General features: G+C 46.2%; 1 protein-coding gene across 2 annotated transcripts in view; it reads right to left on the bottom strand.

The window, feature by feature from the left end:
• The window catches only part of LOC130866644 (TBC1 domain family member 30), a 48,805-nt gene extending 34,452 nt beyond the window's left edge, over positions 1 to 14,353 (bottom strand). The window contains exons 1-6 of one of the 2 annotated variants that reach the window (XM_057758234.1): positions 13,983 to 14,353; positions 10,255 to 10,316; positions 9,248 to 9,313; positions 7,288 to 7,413; positions 4,909 to 5,094; positions 423 to 591 (exon numbers count right to left, since the gene is read on the bottom strand). In XM_057758234.1, coding sequence (XP_057614217.1) covers positions 423 to 591; positions 4,909 to 5,094; positions 7,288 to 7,413; positions 9,248 to 9,313; positions 10,255 to 10,316; positions 13,983 to 14,145 — 772 coding nt within the window. In that variant the 5' untranslated portion in view covers positions 14,146 to 14,353. The remainder of the gene's footprint in view (positions 1 to 422; positions 592 to 4,908; positions 5,095 to 7,287; positions 7,414 to 9,247; positions 9,314 to 10,254; positions 10,317 to 13,982) is intronic. The other variant, XM_057758235.1, reaches the window with a different exon arrangement.
• Positions 14,354 to 16,409: the final 2,056 nt, after the last annotated feature.

Genomic DNA, 16,409 nt, shown 5'->3' with positions numbered 1-16,409 from the left:
CCCCCATTATTGTCATTTCACCTCTTTTTTTAGGGGGGGTAGTACAAGGGATCAAACCTAGGGCCTCGACACATGCTGGATAAACACCGCCACTGAGTGCAACCCCAGCCCTATGCTCCCAGCTTTAAATGATCAGGCCAGGCTGCAAGGCTACCATAGCGACTGGCAGGCTCAGAAGCGCCCCACGCAGGCACATTATAGCTAGGAGGGGCCAGGGAGCCCAGAGTCACTCTTCTCTAACCTTATTGCTTCTACTGAGGTCACGGTCTGTGCCATACAGCACTGCACCTGTAGCTCGGTTTAGCAAAGTCCTACTGATGCCAATTTAGCTGACCAGAAGGTCTATGTGCCAACCTCCATGCAGAGCAGAACCAGGGAAGCCAAACACTTCCTGAAATGTAATCGCTACGAGCCATTGTTACCTCCGCTCTCTTTGTTTGCCGTTCTCTGAAGAGCATCGAGGTGCTGAGACAGCTCGGGGAGCTTCATTCTCAAGAGGTCTCTGAAGACAGCCATGTCCACGGACAGTGCCCGAAGATTATTGACAAAGTAGCTCTCGGGAAGTACCTTGTCAATCAGGTAAATCATAATCTAAAAAAGGAAGATAACAAGACTACTTCATACCCATCAGGTTCCCAGCAGGCCCAGAGGAGAAAGCACGTCCAAATAGACCAAAGCAGCTAGCCAAAGCACACATGCCTCCCGGTGCGTCAGAAACCAATTCAGGACTCACCTACACCAGACGCAAGGAGCGGGTGGCATAATTATCTAAGTTACCCAAAGTCAGCTGTGCTGAGAAGTTTCTAGAAGGGCTGCTAGACCTGAGTTCACCCGGTACGTAGCTGTGATTACACAACCCTCAGTCTCATGGAGAAACGAGAAATCACAAGCTCCCAGCTTTCAGCAGGATCCTCGATCCTGGCCCCTTGATGTCATAGGATTTTACAACCTGGATACGTAAAACACCCACGCTAAGGCAGGCCTCGAGATGCACTTGCGGCGACCTGGGCTATCAGAGAGACCGACGCCAGCCTTAGAGAACACAGCTAAATCTTGTTTGCACACTTGGAGCCTGATAAGATGGCTCCTGTCACACGAGTTCCTCAAATTACTGTTTCATCTGATCGCCGTACTTGTGTTGCCTTTGCTAAAATGTGAGAAGCCGGCTGGGCGGTGGTGGTGCAAGCCTTTAATCCCAGCACTCTGAGTTCAAGGCCAACCTGGTCTACAAGAGCTAGTTCCAGGCACCAAAGCTACAGAGAAACTTTCTCTCGAAAAAAAACAAAAAAGAAGTCAAAAACCACTCAAATGACCCATCAAAGCCCACACCAGCTCAGTGCAGAGCCTTTCCCAGAGGCACTGAAGGCTGTGTGATGCCCCACTCCCTGGAAGTCCAGCTCACTCCCCAGAACACCAGAAAAACAAAGAACAAAACCACGCACAACTCTGTATGCTCATGGGGAAATCACTTCAAAAAAGAAGTTACAAAAAAAAAAAAAAGAAGAAGTTACTCTTTAGCCCTGCTAAGGGCCCATTTTTCCTCCCACTTGTGGTTTGCAGCTTTAGTTTTTCGGGTCTTAGCTCTGTGTATAAGGCAGAGCCCCAGGAAATCCCTTTGCAGCCTTCCACACAGGGTGTGCAGCTCAAGGAGTCATACCTTTGCTACATTAGACTGGGATTTACCCATAAACAGATCACCTGTGAGGCAGAAGCTCGGCCACAGGGGAAAAACAAAAATTCACCCAGTCCCTATGGAGAGAGGGCCAGTCTGGGAGGACCAATGTGGGAGAGGGAGTGGAGTCGGAGGATGGAAGAGCAGATCCCAGTAGAGCAGAGGGCTCTGGCGGGCGGGGATCATCAAAAGATGAGGTGGTAAACAATGGAGACAAAATTCAAGATCATAATCTGCCCATTGCTGCATTTCATACCCACGTTATACGGTACTGAGAAAACAGATTATTTATCGTGCTGGAGACCTAACCCATATACCAGGCAATATGAAAATCACAAGAGCTGCCCACCCGATGCACTGACTGCCACCCGGACCATCTACGGTCCACATACTTGGCCTCTCATGTGCAGGCAACCAACTTCACTCCAGAGGTGCCATCCAACCCTAACACCCTTGTATTAAGAAATTATGACTTCTTTAAAACTGCAAAAAATTCTTCAGTTGTGCTGGGAGTTCTTTTCTGTGCACATGCGCAATGGGGGAGGGGTCCTGTGGAAAGCGCATGCTCACATGAGAACAAGTATGTGTGTGGGACTGAGGATGATGCGAGACGCCGGCTTCAATTACCTCGCGCATCATATACTGAAGCAGAGCTACTAGTCTGACTAGCTAGCTTGTTCACTTAGGGACTGCCTTGTTCTGCTCCTCAGCGTGCAGGAGTTACAGGCAGGCCACATCCACCCAACTGTCATGCGAGTCCTGGGGATCTGAGCTGCTTTATCCACTGAGTTACTTTGTTCTTTGCCCTCTGAGCCACCTCTCTAGCCCCAATTATGTTAATAACCCCATAACGTAATAAAACCCTCGAAGTAAAATCATCTCAAATTCTGATATGAAATCATAGGAGACAGCCTCCCTCACTCTACCCACGGCTGGATTTCAAACCCCAGGTCTTACATCATAAATTAAGATGAGGAAGGACAAAGGGAGAACTTTCCATCTTTAACACTTCTAAACAAGGTGGTAGGTGCCGAGGCAGAGGCAGTGGCCTGCTTGTTCCTATCGATTCCCCTAGGCCGTTTAGCTGCAGAGGCTAAAACAGCTGCTGGAAAAACAGACAGGCAATCATTTCCTAGGCAGGAAGGGTCCCCTCATGAACCCAGCCTTCCTCTGCCTGCGAGGCGTCTACCAAGGCCCACACATCCTCATGTGGCATCCCACGGTGTCCTCTGAACTCATTTTCTGTCTTATTTTGTTTAGTATTGGTTTTGTTTATAGTTTTTCTTTTTAAGCAGGATCTGACCTTGAACTTGTTATGTAGCCAAGGTTGCCCTTAAACTCCAGATCCTCTGGCTAGAGGGAGAGATGGCTCAGTGGTTAGGAATACTGACTGTTCTTCCAGAGGACATGGGTTCAATTCCCAGCACCCACATGGCAGCCCACAACTGTCTGTAACTCCAGTTCCAGAGAATTTAACACCTTCACAGAGATATACATGTAGGCAAAACACCAAAGTACATAAAAGAAAGATAAAATCATTTTAAAAATAAAAAAAATTTCTGATCCTCATACCTCCATTTCCCAAGTGCTGGGATTATAAAATGTGCACCACAAATCTTAAATCCCAATTCAGCTTTTCTTTTGTTTTGTTTTGCTTTGTTTTTCGAGACAGGGCTTCTCTGTGTTGCCCAGGCTGTCCTAGATCTTGCTCTGTAGACCAGGTGGGCCTCGAACTCACAGAAATCCACCTGCCTCTGCCTCCTGAGTGCTGGGATTAAAGGTGTGCACCACCATCCCTAAGCCCCAATTCAGCTGTTTTATGTATCTTTAATTTCTCAGGCATTTTTGAGCCCTTTTGTGATCTGACCAGGATCTATGCACCCTCTTCCCTCCACCACTACGCTCTGAATCACTTATTCTAACTCTTCAGCAGAACGCTTCCTACTTCAGACTCAAAAATTACACCTGAGAAAAATTGCTAAACCTGTGGACTTACCCAAAGTAGCCTTGTCTGGGCTACACTCAAACTCACAGACATCCTCCTGTCTCTGTCTCCCGAGTGCTGGCATTAAAAGTGTGCACTACCACGCCCAACTAAAAGTGCTTCTTAATTTAAAGCACCCCAAAATCACACACTGAACCTATCACTGCCTTTCCCTCTCCCTGACATCGCCTTTTAGATGATCAGGTAGCTTCAAAGTTATTGCCTTCAATACATAAACAGAAAACGTGAGGGGGTGAACGCACTTCAGGTTGGGCTTATAATTAAGTCTACCGTGATATATAAAACCAGAAGGGACATTTGTTTGTTTTTCCATGTCACCAAGATATTCCCCAGTCAAGCAGGTGGAGGCTTGAATACAAAGATTAAATCTCATACATCACAAACACTACGGTCAACATCCGCTTGGAGATCCAGCTACGAACTGGAAACTCACACTGCCTTAGGCAAAGGAGCAGTGGTGCCTGCCAGGCTTGCAAGCCTTTGTATTCGACATATACTCTGTGATGGCTTCAATGCAAACAACCCCAGAGGCTCATAGATTTGAATGTTTCCTTCCCGGCTGGCAGACTGCTTAGGAAGAATTAGGAGATGTGGCCTTGTCGGAGGAGGTGTGTCACTAGGGGTGAGCTGTGAGGTTTCAAAAGCTCAGGCCAGACCCAATCTCTCTCTTCTCTTCCCCTTCTCTCCCCTCCATCCCTTCCTTCCTCCTGCCTGCAGATGTAAGCTCAGCCACTACTCCAGCACCACACTGGCCTACCTGCCACCACGCTCCCTGGTTTATAAACTCATCTGGTGACCATGGGAATGGAAATGTAACAGCTATCACATGGGATGTTTGTTATCTCTAATCTCTTCTAATTTGCTCACTCGGAGGATGTCAGCCGCCAGTTTGGGGTAGGGGACCTTACAGGACAGGAACAAAAAAGGCCTTCAGCCAACCACCATTAAATACTTGAGACCCCTTCAGTTCAACAGCCTGTGAGGAATTCAACCTTGCGAACAACCCGGCAAATGCTCCTGCCATTTGAGCCTTCAAGTAAGATCATCTGGCATCATGAATGCCAGAGTGATGTGCCCTTGAGCTGGCTAATGCATGTCACCTGACGTGGCTGTAATTGGGGAAATTCTATCACAGTGATTACAATGGCATCAGAAGGGAAGAGGCATCAGAGGGGACAGTTATAGTACCAACTGCAGCATCCAGTTGTCTTTGTCTGAACCGGATACTCACTTTCAGGGCATCCCCCTCATTGCCCTCCATCACTTCCAGAATCAGAGCAGCTAGGATGTTGAAGCCTTGGCAGTACCCGACATTCTTGTTCCACCGGGCGTATGCCAGCAGCACCCGCTTCAGGACCACCCTGTCCTGCTCGGCCTCCTGGCCGCAGTAGGAGCTACAGCCTGTGCGGTGTAGATCCTAGGAAGGGAGGGGAAATAGATTTAAAAACATCTCCAGCTGTGGTTTGGACCCATGCCGTTGATGGGGCTACTGGGACCCTGGCCTCACCTCTCTCTCTCTCTCTCTCTCTCTCTCTCTCTCTCTCTCTCTCTCTCTCTCTCTGGTTTTTTGAGACAAGGTTTCTCCAAACCCTAGCCTTGATCCTGTCCTGGAACTCACTCTGTAGACCACGCTGACCTCAAACTCACAGAGATCTGCCTGCCTCTGCCTCCTGAGTGCTGGGATTAAAGGTGTGTGCCACCACCACCTGGCTTGATTTTGGTTTTTAATTTATAAACAATTTATACATAGGAGCCAGAACACTACTGTGAATTGTGTTTTCCTACTGCTTTCAACCATGCCGTCCTGAGAAAGAGACACAAGGGCTGTTTTAGTCAAGCAACTGTTCTCAGAGTTGTGCTTCCAGAATCAACACAAAGAGTTACTCAATCAACGAAACTGCATTGCAGTTTCGTGTAAGTGGAGAGTCTTTTAAAGATGTCCATTAGTGTATTTGTATATACAGTCATTTCAGCACACAATGCAGGATGATAGTATTGATCCTTTGAACAAAATATGGTATGAGGTTTAGAGGTTTCGCTGCTAAAACTAAACAGCAAAGTCATTATAATATGCAGACACATCATCCTGTGTAGGGCACACTACAAAAACACCTACTGTGCTTCAATGTGCATTGGCGCTAATATCTTTAATTACCAAGATGACACCATGGTTTTCAGGAGAAAAGATCATTTTACTGATGGAGCATTTTCTTCAACGAAAAAAAAATCAAGAGATCCTTTTTAATAGCATGATTATAAGATGTGTTTTGCCTAAGCCGGTCTTTGTGGTGCTCTCCTTTAACCACAGCACTCAAGAGGCTGGGGCAGGCGGATTTCTGTGAGACCAAGGCCAGCCTGGTCTGCATAGTGAGTCCAAGTCAGCCAGGGCTACACAATGAGACCCTCATCTCAAAAGGCAAAACAAGAAAAAAAAAAAAAAGCTAAACAAAACCGGGGTAGAGAGATGGCTCAGTGGTCAAGAACACTGGCTGTTCTTCCAGAGGACATGAGTCCAATCCTGAGCATCCAGATGGCAGTTCATAACTGTCTTAAACTCCAGTTCCAAAGGACCTGTTGGCCTCATCTGACTTCCATAGGTACCCAGAAATGACAGAGAGGCACAGACATGCATGCCGACAAAACAGCCACATACATAAAATAATGTTGTTTGAAAGTGCACTGCCTTAATTCATAAGTTAAACAGAAAGGGACTATTTCAAATATGAAATTATGTCCTATGCTGAAATTTCAAATAAAGCATTAGAAGGTGGATAATGCAAATGGCTTCAACAAGCAATGTGAAATGCTACAATTTTTTAAATGTTCATTTGAAACAAATCAAGTTAGATCCGAAAGTGGCTCGTTTTAGTTTGTTCTTCCTTTTTAAAAAAAAAAAAAATGGATTTAAATGTGCCAACACATTAGCCATCTAGTGGTGGCCAAAATGTAGATGAGACAGCCTTCCTTTTCAAATCCCAGCTTAGCATCCCACTATGGAACACTCATAACTCAAAGCCCACATGCCCAAGCCTTATGTACAAGGATTATTCTGGTACAAAATGAAACCGGCATTGTTGGCTCTTATATCAGCCTCAACAATAAAGGTACCCAACCATAGCTGCCCGAAGCGGACCTGAACTGAATGCTAACCCACCTGGTTTAACGCAGATCCATCAGCTAACCTAACTATCAACACACTAACATGTAGACTAGCAAAGGTTCTAATAAGAGACAAATGTTTCTAATGCGAAATATACTCACATCTAAATCTCTCAGTCCAAAGACTTTAATGTGAAAGTACAATTGATATCCTGACCTATACTACAGAAAAATAAAAAAAGCTTCAATCTCCTGCTGTGTAACAAAACTAGATCAGTTGAACATGAACGGAAGCTCAAGCCCATTTTCTGCTTGCTGGCAACATTTAAATTTATGAAGGCAAGGCATCAAACTCTCCATACAAAAGCTACTGATGGCTGGGTGAAGAAGCAGATGAACGTAGACATTCAGTCCTGGAGGTGGAGGTATCCGCCCCTCTATCCAGGAGATGTTTAGCTCTTTGGGTCCTTTTTGCAACATCAGAACAAGAAGCCAGGTCCAGGAGCATTACCTTGACGATCTGGATCCCCATTGAGTCATCATCGGGATTGCTTCTCTCATTGAAAGTGAAGCGCAAGGTTTTGTCCCAGTCGATGGCAATACTGTGCAGATAATGATCTGCCAAGGTCAGCCAGACCTGAAGGGTTGGGTAAAGCAGAATGCCCCGCTGTTATTGGCAAAGTAGGATTGTATCCAGGAAGGGCGAGGAACTGTCCTGAAACCCGGGCTAGCTCACGCATACGAGCTTAGTTTGCTGTGTTCAAGCAGACCCTGCAGCTTCCACTCTCTCTTGCAATAAATATTTGCTGTGTTCCTACTACATGCCAAGGAACAATCTAATCTTTAGGAAAGAAAATAGCCAGAACTTCTTTCATTTTATTTCAGTTCATTGAATAGGCTGTAAAATTCTATGGCCTTGTTTTGTTTTGTTCAATTCCAAATCATTCTCTGCTTGAGCGACAGCTGCTTGGTCACACATGGACTGCTTTTCCCCCACAGAGGCCTCTGCCTTAAACCTCCTCCCACACACATGCTCTCTACACACACAACCCTGACAGATGGAGTCTCGGGGTGAATAATTTTCTCAAGACTCACTAGATATTTTCACTCCTTTACCTGACCAAGATAATCTAATTCTGAAAAATGAATTTCATAACTCCACATTAATTTTCACTTAAGAAACACTCAGTGTTCAAATCCCAACGTTAAGATTACATTTATAAATTAATAACCTTACAGTACATTTCAGACCTCAGCATTTGAACATAACTTAGCAAGTACAGCATTGATTAATATCTCCAACCAGATGTCTATGCATCAGAATTCTGCTCAAATGCCCACTGCATACCTTTGCATTAGATGTGTATCAGGTATCTGACTGCAACAGATGTCAGACCAATTATCTCACCCACCACTGCCTCATTACACACACACACACACACACACCTGTTCCTCGCATCCACACCAACGGCAACTCTACCTTTACAGCCACTTGGGCCAAAATCTGGAGGTCATCTTTGACATCCCGCATATGTCTGATAGTCAGTGCATTGGGCGTTCATCTCAGCTCAGGCTTCAAAGTACATTCAGAATCTAGCCCTTCTCACCATCTCCAGGGACCACTGGCCCCTTTCTTGCCTGAATGATTTAATCTACATGTTTCCTGGTATGTGGCCTCACATCTCATATGCTCAAAGCAGTAGACAAGGTAGCCAATCCGACCTGACCAGACTGGAGCTTCCTGGCGCTCGCTCGCGCTCTCTCTGTGTGTGTGTGTGTGTGTCTGTCTCTCTCTGTGTGTCTCTGTCTGTCTCTGTCTCTCTGTCTGTCTCTCTCTATCTCTTTGTGTGTCTGTCTCTCTCTCTGTCTCCCTGTCTGTCTCTGTGTGTGTGTCACTGTCTCTCTCTGTCTCTCTGTCTCTGTCTCTCTCTCTCTCTCTGAATGAAGAGCTCTAGTGCATCTACAGCCTAGGAAGACATTCATAGCCAAGCCACTCAAGTTGCCTCTAGACCCAGCCCCTCCTACCGCTTCCCCTGCCTCTATGAGCCTCCCACCCACTCTTCTGAAATCACACCCCAGGTGCTCCCCACCTCAGTGCCTTCCCCCAGGCAGCTGCAGTTGACTGTTCACTTCCTCCTTCAGGTCCCTACTCACATGTCACCTTCTATATAAAATTCCACCTCCTTATCCCTCTTCTCCCACACTCTCTTTATCTCTCTCTGCTTTATGTCTATCTACAGCACACATCACGGTGTGACACACTCTATTAGATTCACTGTAAGTTTTATGAGGACAAAATATTCCATCTGCTGTTGTTCCCACGGCTGCATCCCTAGCACCCAGAACATTACCTGGCACGAACCATGAATACCCGATGCACAATTAACGAAGAATACACTTTCTGACTTCCCAGATATTTTAATGGGTAGAGTGATGGTCGTTTTGTATTTTAGCCCAGTGAACCCACTCACCTTTCTCCTCCACTCCTTTGGGATCCCTGTTGACAGTCTGGCAACTGCCTTGAGAGCATCATACCACTAGGACCAGAGAGAAATATTAGAGAAGTAATAATTCGAACCGGGAGCAGCATTTCCCGGCTTCCTCATCTGGACATACTAGAGTCACTCAACAGGAGGGAGCCTCAATTGAGAAAATGCCTCAGTAAAATCTGGCTACAGGATAAGGCAGGTCTGTAGGGTATTTTCTTAATTAGTGATTGATGTGGGAGGGCTCAGTCCATTGTGGGTGTGGCCATCCCTGGGCAGGTGGTCCTGCGTTCTATAAGAAAGCAGGCTGAACAAAGCATGGGAGCAAGGCAGGAAGCAGCACCCCTCCATGGCCTCTGCATCAGCTCCTGCCTCCAGGTTCCTGCCCTGTTTGAGTTCCTGTCCTGACTTTACTTGATGATGAACTGTGATGTGGAAGTGTGAGCTGAATAAACCCTTTCTTCCCCACCTTGCTTCAATCATGGTGTTTTGTCACACAACAATAGCAACCCTGACTAAGACAACATCCATAGTAGATGAGAAAATTAACACAGCACCCTAGAACACAGGGCTTCTCTCCACCAAAATTATCTTTCTGGGGGCTGTAAGGGTCCCAAGCTTTAAATATCCTAACCAAATACCCTTGTTGCCCATGTGAGGCCAACAGTTGGGAAGATCTGAAACAAAACACCATACATACTATGAGTTAAAGCTCTATCTATGAGCCTCTCTGGGTGCCTGAGGTGAAACTGTAGCCATATTCAACTACTCTTGTATCACTTCATTAAAAAATGCAAAATTGTTCATTGCAACTATAAACCCAGGTTACTTAGGCTTTAAAAGTTATTGTATTACAAACTGGAGAAAAAACTGACATCTCTTGTGTATAAAAATATATGTGAATATTTTCATTTTAAGCATATATGACAATGTACCCTGCTGATATCCCCAAATTAAAAAAAAAATGCCTTAAAAGCCAAAAACAAAGTTACCTGCTGAAACCCATTTTGGCCTAAAGATGGCTCAAGTGTGAACTTCAATTTTGTGTCAGCTCCTGGAAGGAGATTAAGTAGTTGTTGTTTATGCGAATTATAACAAAGTTGTATCATAAATAAATTCAACACTTGACTCTACTGAACTGTATTAAAATTTTTAAATGTTTTTACTAAATTTTAGCCAATTTAATTAAAATACATTAATTCTAATGAAAAATGGCTTGAGACAATAAAATGGAGTTTACAACATCAGATGGTAGCTTCCACAGATGCCTGGAGTAACACAAAACCAAAGCCAATAACTGACACCACAGGCTAGAGCCACAAACCATCATCATCTCTGGGTCCTAAACTCAAACTCCTTAACCTGTCTGGACCTCAATTCCCTAATTACCGAAGTGAGGACAGCAGCTTCTACCTCAGAGGACTGTTGGCAGTGACTGACTGTAAATCTCACCTGGGTAGCTAGCAATTATAAACCACAAAGGGGTCATTCTCCAGTTGTAGAGTTTGTTTTTCTGAAACAGACAGACTAAGACAGTTAAGGAAGCTCCAAGGGCTGGGGTCAAGGAGACCTTGGGTTTCATTTCCAACGCAGAGGACAGGGTACTTCACTGGAGCATCAAAAGCTGTGCAATGCCATCGTGGCACTGTGAACGCAGCAAGACGGGAGAGCTAGTGTCTGGTGTGGACAAGGCGCTGAGCTAGAGTCCTCACAGGACAAAGTTAGGTTCATGGGTGTACCTCTTCCTGTTTGCTTTGATTTAGCAACACCGGGGATCGAACCTATAGCCCAGTACATGCTCTTTCACTGAGCTACACCTTCCCATACCCCTTTCTGCTTATGGGAGGACTTATTACAACAATTCCATTTGGTAACTTCCAAATATTTTAATTCTATCTTAATAAACCTATTTGTTGAGGATAAAAACATATCAAGTTCTAGACTATAAACTAAATATAGGACTAAATTCTAATCCTAAATAATCCTTTAATTTTCTTTCATTTAGATCCCAAATCTATGGAACAAAAGTGGGAAAGCAAATAAAAAAATAAATTTTTGTTACTTATATTTAACCTTTATTCACAATTCTGTAATAGAAATATGTGTTGTTATTAAAGAGAAATTCTATAACAACTCTTATTCTTGTTTAAAATCTATGAAAATATAATATAATCAAAACTGAAAATACAATATATCCTTTTTTATGCAACTTCAAAATCATTTGATAACATAGTTTAGTTTTCAGCAGACTCATTACTTCACCCCTAATTGCCTAGAACTCGCTGTATAGATCTGCCGTGTCTTCAGTTCCTGTATCTTCTAAGTACTGGGATTATAGGCAGGCACCATCATCATGCCCAACTTTAAGCTGTGTGTGTGGTGTTTGTGTGTGTGTGTGTGTGTGTGTATGTGTGGTGTGTGAGTGTGTGGTGTGTGAGTGTGTGGTGTGAGTGTGTGGTGTGTGTGGTGTGTGTGTGTGTGGTGTGTGTATGTGTGGTGTGTGAGTGTGTGGTGTGTGTATGTGGTGTGTGTGTGGTGTGTATGTGTAAAAGTAAGCATGCACATTGGGTGTCTTCCTCAGTTGCTCTCCACCGTATACTTTGGCTCATAGTGTCTCACTGTGGAGCTCAGCCATGCTGCTAGGCTATCAGACTCCAGAGATGTGTATCCATCCCACCACCACCTCTGAATGCTGGGGCTACAGGTTTGCACTGTGCAGTTTGGCATGGGTTCTTGGGATGCAAATTCAGGTCCTCATGTGCACACAACAAGCACCTTAGCATTCAGCCATCTCCCTAGCCCCTTTAGCTAATTAAAAAAAAAATTATTGTTTGCAAGTTCAAAGATCAAGAAATGTCAAACATTCTCAATAAATATTCAGAACTATCAAATGGCGACACTTGCTGCTAAGTAGTCTGTAGGCTGCACATATTAAAACCTCGCAACCTCTACCACTTAGATGGGGCACTAAGAGGTTGGCACAGATAGGAGCGATCTTCAGGACTTAAAAAAAATAAGAAAGTTGCCTTTTAAAAGGCATACATATGGAATCAAGAAGCAAGAAAGGCATGCCTGGTTTGCCCAAGCCCATGACAGTAGCAGATAGATGATGATGTTGTTCTTATTGATGGTGAAGATATGGGGCCCTGTACAAGTGTTCTGGACCTAGATTTCCTGTCAAAAATGCAGGGCATCTGATGATACCTTGACATTTCAAAGCTTTAAAAATCAAAAGCATGTTATAACTGGATAGATGAATTTCTTCTCCAAGAAAAGATTAATTGCCCACTGATTCTCATCTCTGAGAACGGTTTTAATCACCTCCTGCCTCCATAGTGGTACCAAGAATGCCTCCAGTTCCAACCAGTAAAATGGACTTTATTGAAAGGGTGCTGTCCAGGTCCGGGGTGCTGAATGTAAACGCTTATAATTATGATTTTCGCTCTATTACAACAAAAACCAGGAAATCCTGACCCATGGTGACTTTGCCACTGCTCTGAAACCACCGGGTTCCCACTGTGATTGACAAAATGTGTTGCTTTGACTTTTTGGAGCCACTTGCTGGGAGTAATCCGATTGCTTTCCTGTGCTGAAACCCAACTGGGGCTAGTTAGTCAAAACCACAACTATTTTCTCCTGATCAAAAATGAATCAGGTTTTAAGTGAAACTGATCATTCGCCACCCGCGTGCAAAGGCTTGAATCGGGTCATTTTCACGCTCTTTTCTTCAAAGTGAGATGAGAGGCGAGGAGGTTTATATTTCATCTGATAATCACAGCTGTTCCGGATTCAGAAATACAAAACGTGGGAAAATTCAACGTGGGAAGGTGATAGAAAGAAAGAAAGAAAGAAAGAAAGAAAGAAAGAAAGAAAGAAAGAAAGAAAAAGGTAAAAGAAGACGATGAATAAATACCACACTCTGCAATTAGACACTTCAGTAGTGGAGAAAAACAAAGAAGCCACGAGGTTCGGAAAGGCGGCGACGCATTCCACCCTTTGGGACCCAGTGCCTGGGCAGAATCTGCAGCAGCAGGGTGACAGCAGGTCCCAGAAGGGCTGGAGAGGTGGGAAAGGAGGGTACTTTGGAGACCACCAACTGCCTGGAGGCAGCTGGGGCACTCCAGGGAAAGGTGAGCAAGCACAGAGCTCAGGCTCAGCGGGCAAACAGAGCGGCCACCCCCTGACAGAACCCTCAGCACCCAGGCGCGGGTGCCAGGGCCAGGCTCTTAAAACCCTGAGCAACGATGCCAGGTGACCGAGCTGGCGCGGAGATAAGCAGAGCCTGGAGAAACAGGGATATGTAAATACAAGGTGACGGTAGGAAGGGCCTGTTCTCACAAGGCCAGGCGGGCTCCTGGACCTCACCTACGTACAGTTCGTGACCTCTCCTACCCCAACACATCAAAGGGACTCGGGAAAACACGCATTGGATCGTCCTTTGCAGTAGCTGCCTTTCCCTCCGACCTGCGGGGTCAAGGCCAACCCACACACCTCTTTGGAGGTCTGGCTTCCAGGGAACCCGAAGCACAATAGGTGACGCAGCCTGGGCTGGAAGGGGCAGCCTGCTTCACTTCACCCACCGAGTGCATAGGCCGCGGGTTGGCTTCTTCAGGACAGCGGGGTCGTCAGTGCCCTGGTGGCCGTTGAACGCACCCAGGCCGGGGTCTGCTCCCATCCCTCCCACCTGCACCTCGGTGCCCATCCACAACCCGCGCCTTACCCGGCTCCAAGGTGCACAGCAACCGGGGCGCGGTTCGTGAGATGCAGCTGCGCTTCTTGAGCACATTGCTCAGGATGGTGCCCACGCCACCACCGCCGCCGCCCTGGCGCTTCTGGCATCGCCCGCCGCGACGCAGGGAGCTGGTCAGCTTGTCCTGCCGCATCCGAGAGCACCGTCGGCCTCCCGGGTCCTCGCTGCTGCGCCTGAACGACTCCGCACGCGGGACTCAAGAGAGTCCAAGCCGGCGAGGCTCCGTGGCAAGCTGCAAACGCGCAGCTGGAGCTCCGGAGACTAGAGGATCAGAGAGACGCGGCGGAAGCAGCAGGAGCTCCGGGAGACCGGCTGGCATCTGCAGTGCAGAGCCCAAACGGTTGAGACCGGAGCCGGTTGGGAGGGGAGTAGGGCGGGAGCGAGCGCGCGGACGCACAGAGACGGAGGCGGTGCTTCGGCACCCAATCCCGGCTTCGGCCTGAGCAAGCAGGGCGGTCTGAGTCCCCGAGTCCAGAGCCAGCTAGGAGGACAGAAACCAGAAAGAAAGCAGGGATGTCGCACTTCTTCTAAGCCTGGGAGGGCTGGAGCGGCCGCAGGTGCAGACACCTCCAAGTGCCCACCTAATCTGAGCAGCCAGGAGAGAGTAGGTGGTGAGAGAGAGGGCAAGGATGTCCGCGGACGAGCAGACCCCGGGGCGGAGAAGCCGGCAGATGGTGACCTCAACCTTCAGCCTAAATTATGCTCATGTCTTCCCTGGCCACTTAGAAGGAGGGCAAAGAATCATGTTTGATAACAATAATAACAACAATATAGTTCCTCTTGGGAAAACTCTAAGAAAACGTTTCCATTGAAGAAGCAATTTTTGAAAGAAGTGTTTCCGGGGGCGTGGCCAGGCCAGGTTCTCAATAAGAAATATCTGCCAGGCTTGGAAAAACCCAGAAGAAACTTGAAAGCGTATTGAGTCAAAGCTTTAAGGAGTGGATTGGAGAGAAAACACAGTAAGACTGGCATCTTGGCCGACAACTGTGACGGTGACATTGAAGATGAGGGCTCACCCAGACAGATGAAGGGTGGTGGCCACATCCTGACAAGTTCCATCCAGCCTGAGGCTGATGTGGGCAGTCCACTAAGCGCTGCCTCAAGCCAGCAATCCTGGGTAGGCAGAGAGCCCAGGATGCAAGCGCTGCAACCTGACTGTCATTCTGCTAGGTGTGCAGCAGCCCCCCCCCCCAGCCCTATACTGCTTTCAGTCAGGGTGCCACTAAGTTGCCCTGACTGGCCTTGAACTTGTGATCTTCCTGACTCAGCCTCCTGAGTAGCTGATATAACAGTATTACACCCCCAGATCTGGCTTGACTGATAAGTTTTTCCTCTACCTAGAATACATGTAAATATAAAATCATGTGATAGACAGGTATAGAGATGTAAACAGACCCCCCCAATCTGTCTTTATGGACTTTTCAAAGTACCCTTTTTCTTATTGCATTCTTTAATCTCAGCTTTCAAATCTTCCAGCGCTCTAGATAACAGCAAGCGTGGCATCCTAACCATTAGCAGTTCAGACGCAGATTTCTTCAGCCCTCTCTTGACACACCTGTTCTACCACCTCTCTCCTTAGACCACAGAATGCCCTTCCAGACATCTTCAGCAAAGTTCTCAGGAGTACTGGTCAACCAGCTAACCTTCATAAATATCCTGCCAGCCGAAGGATATTTCTATGAACTCTGTCTTCTCCCTTCCTTTGCCAGTGAGACAATCTGGAAGTCGCTTCATCTTTTCTTTCTGTGGAGATTTCACAGGCTTTCGGCAGCTCCTGCAAGACACTGGTCTGGTTCAACCGCTGCTGTACCAGCGCTGTGTGTTCTTCATGTCCATGTGGTGCCAAGTCAACACACACTTAGTTAAGATCCAGTGTCTACCTTAAGACCTGAACTCCAGAACTAGCGCATTCTCCATCTGAATGTCTGCATGAGGAACAAGAAAATGGCCCACAATTATTTCCACAGTTTCAACATAGCAAGTTCCAGGCCATCCGGGGCTACACAGTGAGACCCTATCTAAAAATAAAAGACAGAGAGGAGAAGATTGTTTCTTAGCAACCCTTCAAGATATAACTTGAGAGTTACCAAAATAGAATATGGCTAGGGCTAAGACACTTAATTGCAACTCTCCCTTGGGAAGCCCATTCCACACTTGCGTTCATCTTATTCTCTTCCCGGGCATCTTCCCGCTCTCTTAGCCCACATAATTAAAATCTGCATGAAGCCTATCATTTACAAACTTTTGCCCTCCTTTGACAAGCTCACATCTATACTCTTGAATAAGACGTGCATTATTCCTGAACATCTCTCCTCTGCTTAATCTTTCTGTTTGAAATCTATATTAAAATCTCTTTTAATAAACTGCAACTCTACTTCAAGAAATCAAGAGCTGTTT

The sequence above is a fragment of the Chionomys nivalis genome, chromosome 25, assembly GCF_950005125.1.
Source record: "Chionomys nivalis chromosome 25, mChiNiv1.1, whole genome shotgun sequence".
Lineage (NCBI taxonomy): Eukaryota > Metazoa > Chordata > Mammalia > Rodentia > Cricetidae > Chionomys > Chionomys nivalis.
This window is presented reverse-complemented; position numbering and strand designations above follow the sequence as displayed.